The sequence below is a fragment of the Trachurus japonicus genome, chromosome 5, assembly GCF_045865225.1.
Source record: "Trachurus japonicus isolate A0001 chromosome 5, Traja_1.0".
Classification (NCBI taxonomy): Eukaryota; Metazoa; Chordata; class Actinopteri; order Carangiformes; family Carangidae; genus Trachurus; species Trachurus japonicus.
Genome location: NC_140911.1, coordinates 24,700,108 through 24,722,312, shown reverse-complemented (window position 1 = coordinate 24,722,312; position 22,205 = coordinate 24,700,108). Strand labels below are relative to the sequence as shown.

Sequence of the window (22,205 nt, the reverse complement as noted above, 5' to 3'; positions counted from 1 at the left end):
ACTCCAGATATGATCCCTGACTTTAATGAGAATTTATTTTGCCTTTTTTGTTGTTTATGTTTGAGAAGGTAGCCTATTGGTTTTGGATTAAGTAAAAATATTTTTCCTGGTATTTTAGAGAGATAATTAGGCTACAGAGCCCCCCTGGTGACATGGATGAAAATAATAATAATAATGCGTGGGCACGCATTAATTTTTTTTCCCTCCATGTCACCAGGGGGGCTCCTACACAATTAATAGTTGATACAGAAAATGACTGACAGTTCATTAATAATGAAGATAATATTATATGCCATATTAGCCTCCAAAATAAACAAAGAAAATAAATACCATGGGGGTAGGAAATATTAAATCTGAACTGTATTGGTGGGTGTATTCACAAAAAATCACTCTATTTTACAGCACAAAATGACTCTGAAGCTTCTCATCAACCCAAATGTGATGAGGCAAACACCAAAGTCCACAATGCAACAAGTTGTCATCTACTCGTAACAATTTGATGACTTCTTACTTCTTCCAGCCCAGAAATATGAGGTGGTGTGTGTAGGACCCAAACTGACCCATTAAACCAAAGAATTAACAAAGTGGCCAAATACATAGAGAAATAAATGACTATACATCAAGAAAATAAATTCCATCCTGTATCCCGAGGCAAATTAATAGCAAAAATGAGTGATTACATCCGTCATATTTATTTTTGTTATTTATAAATATTATTTCCTATCAATTAGGCCATTTTGTGTATTTGTTTATTTTCTAACATTTTTGATCTTCTCTGGTTGCTGCTGATGTCCCTCAGTCCATTTGCAGCATTGTTTCCATGGCAATTAAAGAAAAACAGATACATTTGTTTCAATAGGAGCCTCTGACCACAAAATATCTGTAGGGATTTCAAAGAATAAAAAATAAATCTGATATTCTGAAGATGTCAAACTTTCACTGTAGGTCTGTGTCATCAGCTGCCGTTCGGCCTCCCTCCTGCTGACTGCTAAAGTCAGTCTGGGGCACAAAATAGCCCCACAAAGGTAGAAATAATCCATCAGCCGGCAGTTGTAGAGGCCTGATCAGTGTGTGCAAACTGAAACACAGACTTCATGTCCCACAGCCCTCAGCTCTTCAGGGAGGGCTTCAGTTTCCTCCGAGCGTCCTTGTGTTTCTTGCGGTATTCCTGTGAAAACAGGTATGAAGTGGACATATTTCACTGAATCTGACAGAAATGTTAGATTTTTTTCTTCAGAATGGCCCTAATGCTAACATTCATTGAGATTTGTGTAAAAATTTGAAAACATGTAGGCTGTAAATTGCGTGTAAATTATATAAGATAAGACATAGCCTATTCTCCAAATTCCCTCTGTGACTTGTGCTACACCTTTGCTGACGTCCACCACCAGATGGAGCCAAAGAAAATTCGTTTTTGCATCAGCTTTAATATAACAATGAATTAAAACGTTTAGTTTGTTATCTAGTTCAGTAATGAAGAGCACCCCAGAATTATAACCTACTGACAAGTCCTTCAAACACAAAGCTTTACAGTTCTGCATGCATATAAAAATAGCTTTAATAGTCTATATAAGTGATGTATGACTGTATATGTATGGGACACCAAGGTATCTACAACACGTCTGGACGTCCTGGGTAGATTAATGAATGTTTGGTGCTGCTTATAGAAGTTTAACAGATGGACCGTATCTCTCAAGGATCTTCATGAAGAACAAGTGACGGCTGAGAGGTCCAGATCAACAACAGACAGTCACACACATACTGGGTCTCATTCATGAAACGTGAGTAAATCTCTGTGTAGATTTGCACATAAAAGCTCACGTTACTAAAACTCTACTCCGGATTCATGAACGGTGCGGGAAACTCAGATTTGATCGTAAACACGTGTGTAAGATGATGAATCCCAACCCATCGTAAACTAACAACACGCCCCCGGTGATCAGCAATTAGCATAGATCTCCATACATGAATAGCCATATAAGGAGATCCTGACCACCATATTAGGAGGTAGGTGCATCCTGCCCACCTGCGGCCATGACGCAAACGAGGAAAGAGGGAGAGAGAGAGAAAAAGAGAGATCACGGATCAAAGTCATTTTGGGTGAAGTGGAGTCCAGAAAAAATATTTAATTCTCTTCTGTTAGTAGTGGTGTGACTGGGACAGGTCAAAGGCTGGAGGGAAGAAACAGATTTAGTGAATTAAGTGGGCCTATCCTTGGTTGATTAAAGAACCGTTTAAGAAGTAAAGCCAGAATAGTTCGATATGAAACATGAAAAAAAAACAAAAAAAAAAACACACAACTACAGAGCTACAGCAGCGACGGGAGGAGGAGGCTCTTCACAGTCTCAGCTGTAGAGGAGCATGGTTGTATCAACACATGAAGTTATATAGGCAGGTTATATTGTTACAGAAGCACCAGCCGTCTGTCACAGCTCCATCCAAACCGGTGCTGACTGCGCTGCTGCGCAGGGTGCAGTGTGCGCCCACCGAGCCTGTACTGTAGCAACACAAAAAAGTTTTTTCCGGTTTTATATCAGATTATTATCATCATTAGATGGAGCCTTGACGTGTTTGTGCGTGTCCGATCCCTAAAACGTCTCTCTCTCCAAATATTTCTAATTGTTTGTCATGTTTAAATTACGTGTTTCAAAGGCGTCGGCATATTTTGAACATGAGAGAGAGTAATACGGATTAAAATTGTAATTTTCAACAGTGACAAGCAGTATTTATTTGTATTCCTACATTTACACAAGCGCTACACACAGTCCGGAGCAGGTGTAGATTTTGTGAGTAGCTACGAAAAAATCAGCACTACTAAAAGATTGATGAATGCGGAAATCCGCGTAAATTTGCGCTGCTCAGGGTTTACACAAAAATCCGTGCTGCTCACGTTTCATGAATGAGACCCACTAAGTGTATATATAAGAACAAGATCTGCCCCTCATGCAAAAAAATAAAACCTGTCAAACTAAAGTGTTAACTTGACAGTCTGATTATATTTGACTTTGTCTTTAACAAGAAACATTTTTTTCCACTGTGGTCACTGAAATACATCATAATAATGGTTTTGGTCTTTACAAACATGCAGGAAAAGAAACATATTGAAAGTGTTCATGTGGGCTGACGTGTACCTGTCTGAGTGCAGTCCTGCGTTCCTCCCACTGCTCCCTCTGCTCCTCCAGCTGAGAGGAACGGAAGAACGACCTGGGACCCTCTGATGGATGACACAGAAGCTCCACATTACACACAAACAAGAAACGCCATCTTTCGGTCATTCACCTCCACCAGCCAGCCCAGCTGCAGTTTACATGCATGTGTGTTCAGACTAATAGACACATATCAACAAGCCCGACTGTGATTGGCCGGAGTCTGGACTCACTCAGGACTGATGGTGAGATACTGGGAATGTAAGATGCAGGACGTCTTAGAAAACACAAAGTTCATGGCTCATGAACTTGACTAAGTGAATTACTATCATATATGCTCAGTCCAGTTGATAAGCAATATTATTATTGTGGCTCCATCGTACCTGTCAACCTGCTGTCCTCAGGGTAGAAGAAGAAGAAGAGGTTGGTCTTTGACGTGGTCTCCTCTCTGTTAACAGTGACACAAACACAAAAACAAGCTCAGAGAAAACTGTGGATACATTTTTGAGCAACTCTCTGGAGTCAGTTTGACAGGGACTTCTAACTTTTCAGTGTTAAGCCTGCTGGACTTTTATACTGTGGACATTTAAGATGCTGATATGAGCACTTTTTTAAGGCTGACATTTTATATACAAAATAATTTATTGATAGTTAATTTCGGAAATAATCAGTAAGCTTAAATGTGGTCAAAACTAAATGCGTTTTAGTTTAAATCTTGACTTTTTTCTCACTCTGTGGTTTTAGCAGTGGTGTTGCTTTGCTGCAATGTTTGCGGCTCATCTTCTTCCTGCTCCTTCTGCTCCTCCGCCTCCTCCTCCTCCTCTGAGCTGTCATGGAAACGTGGGTCTTGTTGCCATGACACCTTTGGAGCCTGGATGCTCTCCACCTTGTACTCTGCTGGCAAGAGAACAACAGTGACTTAAAAAACTGGGAAAACTGATGTTTCCTCTGAGACACTTTGAGTTGAATGTTTCAGATTGAGCCTACCAGTCTCTTTGCTCTCTGGTTCTGTGTCATCGCCAAAGAAGGAAAACTTGAATCCAGATGAAGACTCCTTCTCTGCATCGAGATCGGTCGACACAAGAGATGACGGCAGAGTGGATTCCTCCTCTTTTCCTGCTACCTCCTCTTCCTCCTCTTGGTCCCAGTTCATCTTCTCTTCTCCTCCAGCATCGTCGTCCTTCGTCTGACCAAACACAGCCTTCAGGTCTCCAGACACATCAAAATAAATCTCTTTGGAAACCTCTGGAAGCTTCTGAGCCTCCTCTCTCTTCTTCCTTCTGGCCGACTTGCTGTGAAGACAACAAATCACATGACAGTTAGAGTTCATTTTAAATGAATGAGGCCTTTATTACTGGTTTTCTATTTGAAGACTTTAAAATCAATAAGCTAAGACAAGGCGCCTCAGCAACATGACGTTATATTGCTGCTATGACATTTAGCCTCAGAGCTGTTAAAATGTGATGTTTACCACAAGGATCACAGGAGCAAATCCGGGGTTGGAGGTCATGGAGAAATATAAGTCAAAGAAAGGCTCAAGGAGTCCACTGGTATAATAAGGTCAGATAGATATAAGATTAGCATATGTTTACTTTTTCTTTTTAGATATAACAGAGAAAGAGCGCTATGCAGAGATGAATGAACGGAGCGATATTGCGTTGGTCGAACCAAAAGCCGGAAAGTCTAATCGGGGCGGACGTAATTTATTTGTGGGAAACACTGTCATGACTCATGTTGGTCTGCATCTTCTCGTGGTAACAATATAAAGAACTTAGGACGTCACTTAATCCTCTTATGTTGATCGGCTGAATCTGGTCCATATCTGATCAATTAGATCAGACTGTAGCTCTCAGTCTCTATGTTCATACCTCTCCTTGGTTTCATCTGTTTTGGTCTCAAATGCAGCATGTTCCTCTCTGCTGGGATCGTAATGCAGCGCCGACACATCTCTGCAATCACACACATTGTAATCCATCGATTAATTTGTTTATTTCTGGTTGAATGTGAGCCGTTTGAATACAAAGCTGTGGTCCGGGATGTGTGTGTCTGACCTGAAAGTCTTGGCTTTGCTGGGAGTCTTACTGCTGCTGGTCTGTTGGCTGCTGCCGAGGATGCTCTCCAGGATGGACAGGTTCTTCTTCTTCTCCTCCTCCAGAGCCTCTTCCTCCTCTGTCACGCTCATCTTCCTCTCTGAATCACCAACAGTCGGTTCATTTCATTCAGTTTCATTCAGTCACACTGGACTACACAGTGCTACAATCAACCTACCGGACCACTACCACGACACCACATCTATTCTTCTTAGTTTCGACCGCACACTCACCCGACTCTTCGTCTTTGTCCTCGTCCTCGTCCAGGAAGCGAGAGTCCATCCGGAAACGCTCGTCTGTCCCAAAGCGAGACTGCAGCGCCATCAACTGGTCAACGAACAAACAGACAAACAAAATCAGACACAGGAGTCCAAGTCAGTGTGCTGACATCTGAGCTAGGGATGTCACGATTACTTGTTTTCACAATTAATCGCGGTATTAAATGGCACAATTATTTAAAGCAGAAGTAAGTGATATATTTGTGTTAATATAAGTCTTAAATAGTTATATCTTCCGACAGCAATCACTTACATAGAGTGTTTGGACTGAAACACGGGTCTGTCAGTCACTCTGCTCTGCTCTGAGCCGAGGAGAAAACTTTTATCGTATTCCTACAGTTTTTATCCAATGAGGAGAGAGAACGGCATGCAGGGCTGTGTGTGCAGCCAAGGGATGCGCATGAATGTGGTGACGTAGGGACGAGGACTGTTATGGTGCGTTCCTGGAATGCAGCATTAGCGAAAACGACCGGACCACTTACTTCTGCTTTAATCGTAAAGATTTCTAAATACCGTCACTTTCCAAAAAGATCAGCGCAACATTATGAACGATATGAATCATCATCATCATCATCATAAATTATGTTAATGTCAATTTACCTAACGTAATACTGAACTGGTAGGAATTTAATGTTAGTGCCTCATTTGTAAGAAAAAAAAGATTTAAAAGAACTTCAAACATTTCCTTTGAAGGATTAATAATTGGTCCTATATTAATAGATACTTTAAATAATTTGTTTATATAATTGGTAATGCAATTATATTTTGACTATATATGATTTTACACATTCATGTTGTAAAATTATTGAATATACGTAATAATCGTGATTATTTCTCTGACAATAATCGTACCAATAAAATCTATAATTGTGACATCCCTAATCTGAGCACAAATTTTGGATCGCCTTCAGGTCTGGGCTTTGTTTCCATCCCACAGAGTACGAGTCCAGTGTCTGTGTCCCAACAATAAACAGACGACCGTTTGGACGTGACCTTATGAGCAACCATGGAGACAAACCGATGCAACGCGGTATAAACCAGTTTTCTCACCTTCTGACCTGCTGCACCTTCAAACTGAGGCCTGATGTCGAACCTGCTGTCATCTTCGTCTTCATCACCATCCTCCTCATCTTCACTGCCGCCAAACAGGTGTGGGCGTGACGGCTTCAGACACACACACACACACACACACACACACACACACACACACACACACACAGGCAGTTAAACCAGAGCAGAGAAAACTATGAAGTTGCCACAATACAACTTTCTATTTATGATTAGATATTTATGTTTCTATGAAGCCACGCTGCTTCTCTCCTCACCACCTTCTTCTTTTTCCTCGTCTTCTCATTGGCTGATACTTCATCACCAGTGGCCTCCTCCTCCTCTGATTGGCTGTCCTCGAACAGGGTCTTCTTTGACGTCGTCTCCTCTGGGGTTTGTTGCCGTTTGTCTTCATCATCCTCATCCTCATCATCCGAGCCAAAGACGATGTGTTTCCCTGCTCCTGGTGTGGGAGCATCCTAATGGAGATGAATGCTGTGTTAACGTTGCTCGATATGCGATGATAAGTAAGTAACAATGTCTCACACACTCACACACACGCACACACACACACACCAGGTTGGCTAGAGCTCCCTGGATGAGCTTCTTGTGTTCTTCAGCCTCTTTCTGTCTCTGCTGGATGGCGGCGAGTCTCCTCACGTTGGCCTTCTTCTGCAGCTCCTCTTCTTCCTTAGCTCCTAAAGCCACCCTGGAAGGAGCCTGCTGTTCTTCCTCCTCCTCCTCCTCCTCCTCCTCCTCACTGGAGGAGGACTCACTGTCAGGAGTAGGGACGGCTGCTGCTTTCTTAACACCTTCAGTAGAAATAACTTCTTCCTCGGTGTCTTCTTCCTCAGAGGCAGAGCTAGAGGATGAAGGTGTTGCCTTAATTTCAGCTCTAGCTTTAGGACCGCCCTTCATCCTCAGGTCCTCCTCCTCCTCCTCCTCATCATCATCATCTTCACTGCTAGAGGAGGAACTACTCTCAGCTTTTTCAGCGATTAGAGGAGCTTTATTTGGAGCTTCACAGTCCAGCTTCTGTTTTTTGACCACACTTCCTTCCTCCTCCTGCTTTGTTTCCGATCCCTCGCTCAGTGTCTTTGTCCCCTGGAAGGCAGGCAGCGGTGTTGAACTTGATATGACTCCTTTTCTTTTCTTCTTTTTCTTTTTCTTTTCATCATCGCTGTTGTCGCTGTCCTCCATGATGGCCGCGAGGATATCCTCGGGCGTGGTGCCTTTCTTGGGCGCACGCTGCTCTGCGGGGGCTGATACGTGGTTGGTGTCCGGTTTGGTGCCGCCGTTGAGGATGCTGGGAGCTGGAGTTTCAGATGCCTCCTGGGATTCTTCAGCTAGCCTCTGTAGATCGGCCATTGAGATCTGCAGGCAGGTGACATTGGAGAACATGGCGTCATAATCAGAGTCTGAGCAGGAATCAGCTGATTCTGACTCTTCATCGTCTTCATCGTCGTCATCATCGTCAGTATCTGACTCTGAAGGGGGTTTTACAACAGGGAGGACCGCCGTTTTGTTACTCTGCCTCTCCGAGCTCGGTTTGACAGAGTCTCTTCTCTGCGCTGTTGATTTACAGGGGAGGAGCTGTTCTTCATCATTTGCTGAGTCATCCTCCTCCTCCTCCTCCTCCTCCTCCTCCTCCTCCTCTCTTCCAGTTTTACTTTTCTTCTTGGTCTGTCTCTTCCCATTTGTGTCTGTCTGAGTCCTCTGCTCTTGTGATGAAGATGGACGAGGTTTCCTGGAGGCAAAGAGTTCATCTGTGTCTGCTGAATCATAGTCATCCTCATCTTCACCACCCGGCCCACCTGGAATCACACAGAAAAACTTGTTTGTGCAGCTCGCCACGTCTTAGAAAAACATCTTAAACATTTTGACTTAGAAAAGAAGAGTGAGAAAATGTGTCATTATGTGATCCTTTAACTTTCAGACTCCCAGAAACACAGAAACACAGAAACAATCATAACACACAGCTCTTCTTTAAAAATCCTGAGTAAAACACATTCGTTACCTTTCTGCTGGGAATGTCCCGACTTCACCAAGTAGTCAAGTCCCACCACTTCCAAGTGATCCCCCTCCACTTCCTGCCGCGATGCACCATGGGAAGTGTCCTGAGACACCACCATCCTGCGGATTTCCTCATCTGAATCAACATCGCTGTCAGTAAAAGGTGCCCGACTCCTCTGAGCCCGCCTCTGGTTGGTTTGTGGTTCAAATCCGTTGGTGAACCGAGGAGCTTCAGTGTGATTGACAGAGGGAACGGTCGATTCAGACCTGAGAGGAAACACAGTGAGGAGAAGACAGACTGATGAGGGCAGAAAACCAGCTGAATTTCGAGTCTGTAGATATTTTTTGAGGCAAAACATTAATAATTTGTTCTTCACTACATTTGAAACCAGTTTAAACTAATTACGGGCAGAGAAGATGGCAAATTAAATTAACCTAAAATGAGTTAAAATCGGCCTTCAGATTCCAGTCAAAACATATTTGGGGATGAAGAAATCAAAAACCACAGGAACGTTTTGATCTAGGACCAGATCATAGAGGGTTACATCTAGGTGAGGTTGTCATTCACTGCAGAGACGGATCTCAGGTGTGTTTCTATAGACGAGTTGAATTACATAAATCGAAGAAACCAGTAAAAACCTTTGAAAGAGTTTTTGCAAATCCTAGAAACATCTAGATTCTTAGGGAATTTGAGAAACCAGTGGAACCTTTAGGAGGAGGAGAAAACATCACGTCGTTACCTGGTTCTGCCCACAGCATTATGGGAGTTGACGACGTCTGTCCGACTCCTTTTGGGTCTTGGGGGCTCATATGCAGGGAACTCCCCCCGCCTCTTTTTGCTGATGTCATCATCTCCTCCCTGTACCTCCCAGGTGAGCTGGCTGACGGGCGTGCGCTCGTCCGTGTCGTTTCGGTCCAGCTTGCGGATGTTGTGGCTGAATTTGGACGGGTCGTACTTCATGGTTCGAGCTTTGTTGCCTTTCCGACTCCTGATCTGCAGGACGGGGAGAACTCGTCCGAATTTACTGACCACCCAGTCCTGAAACCAGAGTACACACACAGGAGAGTCAACACCCCCACCCTTCAATCTCATTTTTGATTATTTTGAGGGCACAGCTTATCGTGTGTCAATGACCTGACCTTGTGTCCTGGTATTTCTGTCCCTGGCACTGCAGCCTTCATGGTGAAGTTGTCCACACCGGCCTGGCTCAGGGAGTCCAGCAGCTTCTGTCTCTTGTCCTCGGCTGCAGGCGGCTGGAGGCGCTGCTCCTCCAGTTCCTGCCGCTCCTGAGCCAGTCTGAGACACAGACGCCACAAAACCATGACACACCGAGATCAGAGAGAATCTTCTATCATAGGTCGGCAGAGCATAGTTCAGGAGGATGGTGGTTACCTTTAAAACTCTCAGCTCAACATGATTTAGTGTGAGACTATTTAAAAAGGCATCACCCTTCAGAGCTGCATATACATTTTCAAAAGACAAACTTGTTCAATAATTTCACCTGCAGTGGTTTCGTAAAGTTAAAAGACGGAGTTTAGCTGCCGACAAAGTCATAAACAGATTTGGTTTTGGGTGTCGCACACACAGACTGTTTAAAGTTTCCTTCCGATGGTGAACCTACAGGTGCATCTCAATAAACTAGAATAGAGAAGTTTATTTATGTCAGTAATTCAATTCAAAAAGTAAAAGTAACACATTATATAGAGCCATTACCAACAGAATGAAACATTTCATGTCTTTATTTATTCAATTTCTTTTAACTGTAATGATTATGGCTAACATTTAATGAAGACCTAAAACTCAGTATCTCAAAAAATGTAATATATTACACAAGACCAATTTTTTTAAAAAAAAAGCATTTCTAATATGGAAATGTTTGCCTTCTGAAAAGTATGTCCATCTACAGTATATGCACTCAATACTTGGTAGGGGCTATTTGACTTGAACGACTAGAAATTGACTTTTACATGATATTCTAATTATTGAGATGCACCTGTATATACTGATTATTGATTCATATTGATTCAAATGTAAAATCAAAGATGGGAATTAACTGGTAACTGTTTTGATCATTTGATTTTGAATCAATGGTTTAAACAATTCTCTGGTTACAGCTTCTCCGATGTGAGGACTTTCTCTGCTTTATACCATGGTAACCTTAAATGACTTTAGGTGCTGGACTGTTAAAAGATTTCAGGAATGGTCTGCAAGTTAGTTCCAAGTAAAAATAATTGTTAGTTTCAGCTATAATTCAAATTTTATGGACTGGTTATTTGTTATATCAGCTTCCATTTGTCTAACAGTCAAGTCTGAAGACTGTCATGTTGATATGAATGTGACTTTACCTGTGTAAGAAACTCTCCTTGGCCGTCTCAATCTGCAGAGTTCCTCCTTTCCATTTGGATTTGTTCAGCACCGTCATACCTTTAGAGGAAACACACTGATGATGTCTGATGATACAACACAACCTCTGTCAGTGATATGTCAGGCAGCCAACACCTCTGAGGTCAGATGTCACACACAACTTTATTCAAAACTGCACAACATCATCAAAACAAATACTAAAGGAATGAGAATATTTCATCTACTTCAAGTAAAAAACATTATATTGAAATGTTTCCATAAACTGGAGTTATTTTCTTGATTCTGTCTTGTTTCATAGTTCTGAGCCTTAGGAGAAAGTAAAATAAGACTTGAAGGCACAAAGAGTAGAAGCTCAGTTTACTCACATTTCTTCAGGTCAGCATCTGAAATTTCAATGTTAATGTAGCTGAAGGTTTTGTAAGCAACACCTGTAAAAGAACAGCAGCAGTGAGAACACATGCAGGTCAATGAGGATACCCATAATTAATGCAAACTTCAAACTGAAAGCTATGGTGTTTGATATTTAAAATACATAATATAAAAAATGTATTTTAAGTTGTCATGTTAATTCAATTCTTTGTGTTCATTAAATTGTTCAGCAGGTGAAATTCTCAGATATAAGGGAACCCTCAAAAATGCAGGAAAAAGGTTTTATTACACATGACGATGTTGACTATGATTGATTATGTTGGTATATCAGTTCAATTTTAGGCCTTAGACCGTGTGTGAGACTGGATATAGCAGAATAAAGAGAAAAATAAAAATAAAAAAATAAAATAAATTCAAAAATTAACTCTGCTATTATTATCATCATGGCTGTCAGTGTGTATTTGGATTCCTCACCCTCTTCATCCCTTCTGGTCCGCAGCTCCACATCCTGCACAGCTCCAAACTTTCCAAATCGATCCTTCAGATCCTTCTGGGTGACCGTGTGGCTCAACCCACCAACATACAGACGCCGCATGGCTCCGTATCCACGATGACACCTTTCCTGCTGGACAACAAACACTAGTGTCACCAGTCTATGCCTATCCACCCAGTCACACATGGGATTCCTTGTCTGGGAGTAGAGACCTGCATTTTTATATATATTTTAGGCTGTACACAGAGTGGTTCATTGCTGTGCAAATAGTTTATGCCATCATGGAGGTGTTTGAGCAATCCTAACTTCACTCTGTAGCAGTGCAATGAGCCCAAACAGCCAGAGACATAAGGAGCTATTTACAGAGACAATAAGAAGAAGAAGTCCTGAAACACTCCACAATTACACGATGAGACAGAAGACACTGAGACAGGCTGAAGCCATAGAGGAAGTGTGGCAAGTTTTCCAACATGCTGGAACAACCTACCTGCCAAGCAAGCACCATGCACAAATGTGAGGCTCTATGAGAGTAACATTTTGTCCACAACACCAATGCAATTGAAAGCAAACTAACTTTAAAATAAATAAATATATATACATATAATGTTAAGAATAATACAAAACAGTTCAATTACAGCTTCCATAATGACCATCAAGGCGGATGAACACCTCTTTAATAACTACACATTATAGCCCACATGAAGGGAGGACTTACTGCAGACTTCACATTCAGACGAGCGCCGTCGCACTCCCTTTTCCACGAGCTCTGTGGTTAAACCGGATGATATCTGAGCTGTCACTGTTATCTAGATCAAACTAACTATCCAATTTATATCGTCTGAAAAAGCAGCAAATGTTTACCTCACATGTATGTAGCTGGTGTTACCGTTAACTCCTTCCGTCGCTGCACTCTTCTCGACTTTCCCTTCCGTGTTTGTTTCCGCCCACCCGAAGGTTCCGCTCTTGTTTATTACAATTAAATTTATAAAACAGCCAGAAAAAAAAATCAACGGTATTAACTGATGCTGACACACATGACATTGAAAACGTTAACTAACGGTGGTTAATTAATGAAGAAATAATTATTTTCCTTGATCAATTTAGCTCCATGATTTAGCTGTACCCGCGGTAGTTAGATACGACTTTCAATGTAGAGGGGACACCGGCTATTACAAATATTGGAATTATTTTTATCTCGTTCCTTTAAACACTAAACATCGATTAAAGGTACTTGAATTAACCAAATATGCATTAATAGTTACATTTTTTGTGTTTAGGATGAGGCGTATTATCTGAGCAGTCAGACAGGCAGTATGTACTCCCCCACCGATTCGTTAAAAGTGGTACAGTCCAGAGGGCGCGATCCTCCAAACTGTTTTGGTTTGTCAGGAGAAGAAACTGCTAGTCGTGCAGGTAAGTAAAAAGTACTTCTTCTTTTTTAAATTAAACGTAGGAAAGCTATTGTATGTGTATGGATATAGAAGCGTAAACTGACTTTTGTTGAAATAAGACGACATTAAAGCGGTGACGAAGGCTGTAGGTTAGCTAACTTAGTTGCATTTCAGAAACCATAGACTGTAAGGTTAAAACGAATGTAACTAAAGTCAGTCCTTCTATTTATCTTATCTCTACTAGTCCAGAGCACAGTTATCAATGAAAGTGGAATTCGTTATTGTGATAAAGCTACAATTTGTGTAACTAATATGCCAAAGACTAAATCCTGGAAAAATTTAAATGAAACAATGTTTCAAATATTTATTATCATTTGTAAACTGGTATATCATACAGACACAGGTGATGAAAAACAGTAGAAGCAGTAGCAGTATCTGGCTATGATGTACAGCTCTCACACCCACTCAACACACTCAAAAATGCAGATGATTTACAACAAACACATGAGACAGTATGTCCACTACATGTGTGTGCTTCTACTGTCAGGATGGAGGAGAAGATGAGTGAGGAGAACATCAAGGAGGTTGAAACGCTGGAGGCTCAGATCCATCGTCTCCAAGCTGAAGTTGCAGCATTGCAGCGCCAACAGCAGGACCACCACAAGGACATGACATTTCACTGCGGAGGACACATGCAGGATGCCCTGTGGGTTTCATTTGTCATTATTATATATTTTTGCTGAATCTTTATCGTAGTCTTTACATGCAGGCAATCCCTTGCATATAATCGCACACCTTGAAAGTTAATTTGATACTTAAATATACTTAAGCTGAGTCTGGGAGGTATGGTGGCATGCAAGTAACTAGAAAATGGTAAACACAAGTACTGTACTGTTGTGACAGTGTGTCATTCATCTCCACAGTTCATATATCTGTGGACAGAAACACATAGGAGGGGGGGAGAAGGTGCTGTCCAGATTGAAGGAGGAGGTGGAAGAGCTGGAGGATGATCTGAAGCGACAGACACAGATGAATGGCATCGGTCTGAGCAGCTGCACCACAAAGACCATACAAAACAGTGAGACACCAACGCTGCCTTGTTTTCTGACATTTTATCGCCTAAATGTTGAATTAATCAGAAAAATCGGCAGCAGATTGCTTAATTAAAAATAATTGTTAGATGCAAGAAAATACCACAGGACAACTTTCAGTGGGTCCCCAGTGATGATAAACTGGTGTGATGATGATGTGTGTGTGTGTGTGTGTGTGTGTGTGTCACCCAGGTGGCGGTGAGGCGGTCCAGCGGGTCTGTGTGTCAGGTCACTGCTCTGAACTGGTCTTCCAGGTGGAGTTCCAGCTCTCTGAGGTCAAGGTGAGTCTTTGCATGAGCTAATGTTAAAACAGTGTTTCATACTGTTTTTTTCAGAGCAAGGATCACGTATCCATTTCAGATAAACCTCGCAGAACATCCAGCTCCAAACATCCCCCAAACCAGTAGGATCTTCTTCTACTTCAGTAGTACAGCTACTGTCCTCGCACTCTGCAGGGCAGCAAGTGGAGCTATTCATTTCCCATCCACCTTCATATTGACAACAACACATAAATTCTGCCCAATATGTGTCTTTATGGTGACGTGCAGATGATTAAAGATGTTGTAATGTTGTAAAAATATAATGCTTTAAAATTTGATTTAACAAATCCACTTAGTTCAGCACAATCTCAGAAAAGCTGTGTTGAAATTGAAAACGGTACTGGTAACTGGTGAGGGACACACCTATGAGTGGGTGCTGGTGCTGTGATGGGCCAGCAGAGAGAGACAGAGGGTCATGTTCAGAGATTCAATGAGGAGACATCAAGTGCACAGATAAGGCACAGTCAGACACAAAAACCACTTGGGGAAAAAGGAAAAATCACTGTCTTCCAGTGTCTTCCAATCAGAAATCTCACTAACCTGCCTCAGAGGAAACAATGTCGGATGAAGTCATGTCGGCGCCGCTGGAAACAATAACTTCTCAGGTTCAGGTTCAGGTTTTTCTTTTTTCTTTTTAACGATCACTCCCACTAAGTGAAAGTTCACATCACAAAATGATATAAATGAGACAGTTCATATGTAGCAGTATTCTGAAACCATATTATTAAATACCAAAACATCAACCTTTTGTTGTCTATATTGCCTCTCGGTGCTATCAGTGCGACGGGGCGATGCGGCGGGGGAAACACCCTGGACAGGCCGCCAGGATGTCCCAGGGCCACTTATAGAGAACAACACACTCACATTCATGCACTTTGGGCAGTTCGAGTGTGCATGTTTTTGGACTCTGGGATGGAGCTGGAGTACCCAGAGAGAACCCACGCAGACATGGGGGGAACACGCAGGCTCCACCCAGAACGGCCCCAGGCCTGATAATCGAACCCAGAGCCTTCTTCCTGGGAACCATACAGTACCTACCAACATAAACAATCATTTAGTCAATACCTTAATTTATAAAACGTAAACATGCTTCAAACACTGTCTAAATACAAACAGCTGTACACAGTCTCTGACTAAATAAATGCATAAAATGCCTAAAACAAAATTCAGATTTCAAAGTCAGAGTCAGATTTATTTTGGACCATCACAGTATAAAGTTAACATTGTATATGTGAAGTCAGCAGTAATTGTTATTTTACTGTAGGGAGATTCTGTGTTGTGACCTGTAACGCTCCCTGATGTGGGTACAACTCTGGTTTTCATTTGAGGTGGACCACCACCACAGCTGCTTTCATTGAGTCACTCCTCCTGCCTGGCTCATGAAGTATCATTAAAACTGATTTTTTTTCTTCTCAAGTTTTAACTTGTTTTGATCAAGACATTAATTATTTTGTTGTGTAATTTGGACACAGAGTCATTTTATAAACACACACTGTCCTCCTGCCCTGTATTATAGTTTGATTAATATTTACTTTTTTATATTGCAACACAGTGTTGGCCAGCAAAACTTCTAGTAACCTAGAAAAAATGGGCTGTTAATGTTGGAACCCATTTGGGACCAATCATGGATATGATTAATGGCGCAACTTTGTTTTTAATATGTAAAGGGATATGTTAACATTTTAGAGAAACATGCTTGTTCTCTTTACCCTTGAGAATGAAATGTTCAAAAGAATATTATTAATCTCATGAAGCTGTAATCAGGACTTGGTTAGCCTGGCTTAGCAGAAAGACTGTGAGCAAGGGGAAACAGCTAGCTTGGCTCTGTTAAAAGTTTAAAATACACTAACTAGCATCTCTATAGAGGATAAACTAACATATTTATCCTCATTGGATTCTTGTTGTCCAGTCAGGAACAAACAGAAATGTCACCTGAAGAGTACAATTTGTGGTATTTGGGGCAGTTACAAGCTGAAACAATTTCTTTATGAATAGTGACATGCTGTCACTGGAGATGCTCTACTGTGCTTTAGAGAGACAGAGATGCTGTACAGAAGCACTGGGCCAGTGGTTTAACTTCTATCACAAAATGGTCCCACCAGTCAGACATCATTCAGCTGTAGATTAGAGTGACACTCCCTGAAGCCTCTACTCATTCTTCACCCAGTACACATGCTAAAGCATAAATACTCACAAACTATTTCATAAAGATAATGGATGAAACTGATTTTTGATGAGAAATAAAGTTTCTCTTTATCCAAATATTTATTTTACCATCTAATCAAAAGTCAGAATTTCACATGGAATTTGATTGACCAGAACTAATACAGGAACTGTAAGTAAACAATGTAAGAGTAAAGTTAATCCACTAAGTGGACAAACAGGTGTGAGCAGGCTGTCTCATGAAGATTTAGACCTAAATTGATAACATCAACAACATCTGGTGATGGCTAAGCATCTGTGTTATTTGTGTTGAAAATCAGCGGATCTCCTGGTAAATAAACAAGCTACAGTTACTCAGTGTTTTTTTTGTCAATGGAGTAATTTAAGCTGTGTTTGTTGTGCAGGCGGGTCAGAGACCAGAGAGGAGTATCAGTGATCTGAATGTGGTGATGGATCGCAGCGACCTGCAGAGCTTCAGCAGCTTCCTGTCTGGGTAAGAGTGAGACCTAACACTGCAGATGGAGCGTTGATCTGATCTGACCGCTTTGAGTTGTAATGTCTATATCAATTGTACCTATTGTACAACGCCACACACAACTCTTTAAAGCGATCAACCTCCGATTGATGGTGATCAGCATTTAAGATCTTCCTCTGGATTATGTAAAATGTATATTCTTCTAATCATCAGGAATGATGAAAGTTTACTGCAATCCCAATTACATTATCTATCACAACAACAGTGGAGAGAGAAACTGTTCATAGTTGTTCTGAGCGGCCACCCTTGAAAGCATAATAAAAAGCTGTTTAAATATAGCAATAACGACACGTTTATACTGTTGCAGTTGGGCTAACGAATCAAAAAAGAGCTTTAAAATAAACACTCACACTCTCTCACCTCCACACTCCTGACCAATCACTGTGGTCTGTTTGTCATTTATTTACGTTCTTTCTGCTCAGTCCAACGCTACACATTTAATATTGGATACTATTCCTGTCGGGATGAAGCAGAGTGTTTAGTTTAACTCAAGTGTTTATTAAAGTAGAAGAAGAAGAAGATGCCAAACTCCAACCGCCGCTCTTCCAGCCGAACCTCCTCACTCAGACATGGACTCGTTCTCGTGCTCTGTTTGCTCTTTACTCACAGACAACAAGCCTCACTTTACTTAAACTGTCAAACACAGGTGTGACTCATTGCATTAATAACGGCTGCATTCCTTTCAAGTGTGATATCTTGTGGCATTCCTACCTGTAAATGGAGCATAGCCATCATTAATATTAGTTACACCTGCCCCCTTCCTGCAACGACTGTCCATTAAAAAAGAAATTAATTAAAAATACCTGAGGGGCATCTGGTCTTGAGGTTTACTCCGTCATGTCTGGAGTGTTAGTCACTGTTTCTTTCTGACCAGATGCTCTTTGCAGTGCAGGAAACATGTTAACAGTGGATTACAGATGATGTTGAACACAGTTTCTAAACAAGCGTAACGTAATGCCTGACGCCTCTGTGCAAAAGTAGAGTTACCTTATTGGTATTTTTTTTGTATGTTTAAAAAAATGATACACACATTTGGATCCCTCAAAATTGTCTATAATGGCTAAGATCATTAGGTGTTCACGTGCTCTACCACTTGGTACAGGCCCAGAAAACACATTTTCCTCTCCCAGCTTTTCACACCAACTATTGTGTCTCACGTCAGCACATTTTTACACCAGTCCTACTTGTGTATTTCACAATACATATGACTGTATTTGTCTATTTTATCTGTGCTGATCACACTGGATGTGTGGTTGTGGAAAAAAGAAGACATCCAGTACCGTAGTTCTGTGCACTGATCAGAAAATGTTATGAAGAATTGTCCTTTAACATTTAAAACCATGTTATCAGGAGCTTTGAAACTGAAACTATGCTCAACATTGTTATTTTGTATCTTTATCATTGGAGCTACTCTTCCGTAATGTCCTCAGTGAAGTGTCCTAAGCGCTATCAAAATTTAGAATCAATGCTGAACCACTAAATATTCATGGTCACCTGCATCAGCTTTTGCTTTTCTCAACTTTTATATTGAATATTGACGATATACTTATATTATGTGTATATTTGCCTGGAGTCTGTGGTGACCTCCAGTCTCACCCTTGCTTGACAGTATTGACCTGGGCATCAGCAGCACTTGCTTTGTTCCCGACTCCTTTAATGTCCAGCTGGTGCTGTTCCTCGGTTGTGACATATAGACTGGTGTTGCATGTGTTGTGTTTATGTGCTCAGGTGCATTTTCTGTCCTCATAAACGCAGTCTGCCAGAGAGCGTCTGCTCTGCCAGCGGATCAGAACCACAGAGCAGCAGTCTGATTTGCTCGATATCTGTGGCCAAACCACATCTGGATTGTATGGTCCAGTCTGCAGAATCTGGCAAGAAACAGACGGAAAAATACTGGAGATAATGATTCTGACACACTGCTGCGTTCTCTCTCTCTCTCTCTCTCTCTCTGCATGTGTGTGTGTGTCGGTGTGTGAGAGTTTTTACAGTCCAGATCAGACTGATAATCTTTGGTAAATGAAGCTGGTTGGAATTGTTAAAGATAAACACTGACGATGGGTGTTTTATTTGTTTATTTTTCTGCAGCAGACACATCTGCCCTCCTGTTTCCTTGAAGTGGTCTCTTAACTTTCACTGGCTTTCTAGTGAAGGCCGCATGGCAGTTTGGCTTCAGTCCTCTGTCAGTGTCGATCAGTGCCACAGTGTTGCATGGTGGGCACCAGTGTTTGGACTGTGTTCACATGTCGGAGTCAGAAACGCTGTAGTTGCACTTAAAATAGACTTGATGCCTTGTCGCTATTAACATATGAGCCATTGCGTGGCCTCCATAGACGGTGATCTCAAGCAAGGTACGGCTTCTTGTGCATGTTTTCACATAAGATCTTTACACGCTGAACGTGAACGTCTTTACTGGTTAAAATCCAGATATTTTAGTCTTTAAAATCATATTTACGTGTGTTATGTGATGTGTCTGTTACTGTTTATTAGCAGAACAAACTCTTTTAGCCCAAGAGTGAGCAAGTGACTGTGACTTGGAAACACTTTTGACCCCAGTGCATTGTGGGACTTGCAGCAGACTGGATGAAGTCAAACTATCTAAAAACATGGTGCTGCTCTAGTCATGTGGGGATTCGAGCCAACTGATCCATGAACCTTTTTGACTGTGAGCCTGCAGCTGATGAATCACTGATCCAGGCTGTCAGGGCTCTGAAGTACAGTTTGTGTTTCCTGGTCCGAGCCAGGCCGATAGCGTGAAGCCAAACTGTGCTGAGGTCAAAACAGCAGCTGGAGATATCAGCTCTGCTCTGTCGGCTCAGGAGCTAAATGGAGCTTTACTTTTAAGAAACTAGTTAACAGTTACACAGTCTACATGCATAGATTTGATCTTTTTATATACATTTTTTCTGATATTTATTATTTAGTCTGTATGTTAAAGTGAATAACTTACCTGGAAAATAGCACAGGGTGAAAAGTTAGTAGCCTGGTTCTGGAGTTGCTCAGATTTTAATAATGATGATAATGATAACAATCAATTACTTGAATTTATGTAGCACCTTTCAAAAAACCCAAGGCCCCTTTGCAGTATAACAAAAAAAACAACAACTATTTTTTGTCTTTCATTGATGCTTGTCTCCCTTTTTGTAAAAGTAGCTGTGCTGTGAAGTCTTGTTAGTCAGTATAAACAATAGGGATGTCATTTTACTGAGTCGGAGCCAATAATACAACAATTGAAGAATTGCTACAAAAATGGCAACGAGTGTGGATGAAGTGGATGCAGCTGCACGGCTTGTTGCAAATTGGCGTTCATAGATAACAGCCCATCAATCAACCTGACAATAGATAACTGCTGCTTGTAAACATGATCACAGTTTTTGTGTTGACTGTAAATGACAGAGACAGTTTGACTGGTTGACTGCTAATGACACAAAAAACAAGTGAGCAGTACATGAGGATGAGGATCTTCTGGCTACCATGAACATGAACAAAATATTACAGTATAATCATTTCATAACAGAAGTTGTCAAGCAATCTAAGAAATGTTGGTCAGGACTGCCCTGTGAGTGTGTCGCTAAATCAGTAAAATGAACTATTGTTTTTTTCTACACCAATACAAATTGAAGAGGCTATCATGTGTCAGCTAATGATTACGTTATTTTCCAGAGGAACAGTGGAATAACCTCTTCAACATTGTCTAGGTATAGATTGTTTGTTTGACCAAATACTTCAGTGACAGGCATCATTGTCTCAACTGTATGTTCAGCTCTTTTCTTTTTCTAAAATGCGCAGAGAGTGGAGCTCAGTTAATTATCCAAGTCAAAGGGTTGTTTGTTTTTAATTTGATCTAGTTTCCACTGTTTGCTATAAACAAATTTTACTGCTGCTTTGGGGTGATGAACTGAAAGCCTTTTCGAATTTTCCACACGTTATTAGAATCACTAGAAGTTAATAGAGTTTGATTTGTTCTGTATTGACAATATAATCAAACTGCATCATTTAAAACCAGTAGGACCAAATCAGTTTATTACAGCAATACCATACCAGGGATCAGTCTCTCTCTCTCTCTAGTGTGCTCCATTATATGGGAGGGTGCTGCCATGTTTCCATCAGCTCTGTGTGGAATAACAGTTGTCTGGAAACTTTACCCGACTGCCGTCTAGCCCCGGGCCCCCATGGAAAACTCTGGAAAGCCTTTAGCAGAATGTCCCAGGTTCACTCAGAGTAAACCAGACCAAAACAATGATTTTTTTTGTTATTGTTATGGTTATATAAAGCATGCTGTATATCAGGAAGCACTTCTTTGTATTCTGTTATAGTTATTGGATGGAAGCTCAGGATTTACACTTACAATTGTAGAGCAATTGGAGAAAAGGTTATGATGATATATGGGCACTTTTGTTTAATTTGAGTCACCCCAAAGTCAATTTATCATGACAAACTTAAGCCTTTTATTTGTACACGTTGTTAGACTAATGAAACACAATTTGCTCAAATTGGACCGCAGTGAAAATCGAGTGCCTCTGTTGATTGTTCGTCTGCATGAATTGTGCATTGGTTGACATAGCATAATTGAATAATAACTTGCACATTTAAAGTGTTGATGTTAGTCGTGAAAATAAAACTTTTTTTCTGATTACATTTAGTTTAATTATCAAAAGTTAAGGCCAGATGGACTGTCAAGAGATTTTGTACAGATATAGATTCATGGTTCCCAGACAGTGTATTCTGGACATTTTTGGTGATCTTCTGACTTTTCCTCTGATGCCAACAGCAGGATGAAATTTTGATTAATTTAAAATAATGACCAAGCACCTGCCAAAGTAATGTACATATGTGGCTTACAGCCTATACTTGCCTGTTATGGGACTATAGATACTGTATCTATTTAACATCAGCATGTTAAAGCA

At 41.1% G+C, this 22,205-nt stretch overlaps 2 protein-coding genes across 5 annotated transcripts in view; one reads left to right on the top strand and one right to left on the bottom strand.

The window, feature by feature from the left end:
* Positions 1 to 237: 237 nt before the first annotated feature.
* Positions 238 to 12,762, bottom strand: nol8 (nucleolar protein 8). 4 transcript variants are annotated; one of them, XM_085776935.1, is made up of 18 exons: positions 12,663 to 12,762; positions 11,783 to 11,930; positions 11,305 to 11,367; positions 10,921 to 10,999; positions 9,715 to 9,871; positions 9,315 to 9,613; positions 8,579 to 8,841; positions 7,138 to 8,375; positions 6,840 to 7,040; positions 6,565 to 6,678; positions 5,470 to 5,563; positions 5,198 to 5,336; positions 5,015 to 5,095; positions 4,134 to 4,438; positions 3,878 to 4,043; positions 3,530 to 3,594; positions 3,132 to 3,214; positions 238 to 1,168 (listed from the first exon to the last, which is right to left on the bottom strand). In XM_085776935.1, the coding sequence occupies exons 2-18, from the start codon at positions 11,901 to 11,903 to the stop codon at positions 1,109 to 1,111; spliced, it is 3,528 nt and encodes a 1,175-aa protein (XP_085633061.1). In that variant the 5' UTR covers positions 11,904 to 11,930; positions 12,663 to 12,762; the 3' UTR covers positions 238 to 1,108. The 4 variants fall into 4 exon arrangements, with proteins under 4 accessions (XP_085633061.1, XP_085633062.1, XP_085633063.1 ...); XM_085776936.1 differs by having other exon boundaries at positions 12,517 to 12,697; XM_085776937.1 differs by having other exon boundaries at positions 399 to 1,168; positions 3,878 to 4,040.
* Positions 12,763 to 13,121: 359 nt separating this feature from the next.
* cenpp (centromere protein P) overlaps positions 13,122 to 22,205 on the top strand; it is an 84,929-nt gene continuing 75,845 nt past the window's right edge. The window contains exons 1-5 of the mRNA XM_085776929.1: positions 13,122 to 13,214; positions 13,740 to 13,898; positions 14,116 to 14,270; positions 14,476 to 14,564; positions 17,171 to 17,259. Coding sequence (XP_085633055.1) covers positions 13,741 to 13,898; positions 14,116 to 14,270; positions 14,476 to 14,564; positions 17,171 to 17,259 — 491 coding nt within the window. The 5' untranslated portion in view covers positions 13,122 to 13,214; position 13,740. The remainder of the gene's footprint in view (positions 13,215 to 13,739; positions 13,899 to 14,115; positions 14,271 to 14,475; positions 14,565 to 17,170; positions 17,260 to 22,205) is intronic.

Bases quoted from the DNA above. Each gene is read 5' to 3' on its own strand.
- nol8 (XM_085776935.1), bottom strand. From the start codon at position 11,903: ATGCGGCGTCTGTATGTTGGTGGGTTGAGCCACACGGTCACCCAGAAG. The intron at 11,368-11,782 runs GTGAGGAATCCA...GTTCTTTTACAG, and splicing joins GACCAGAAGGGATGAAGAGG to GTGTTGCTTACAAAACCTTC. The intron at 8,842-9,314 runs GTAACGACGTGA...GTTTCCTCTCAG, and splicing joins AATGCTGTGGGCAGAACCAG to GTCTGAATCGACCGTTCCCT.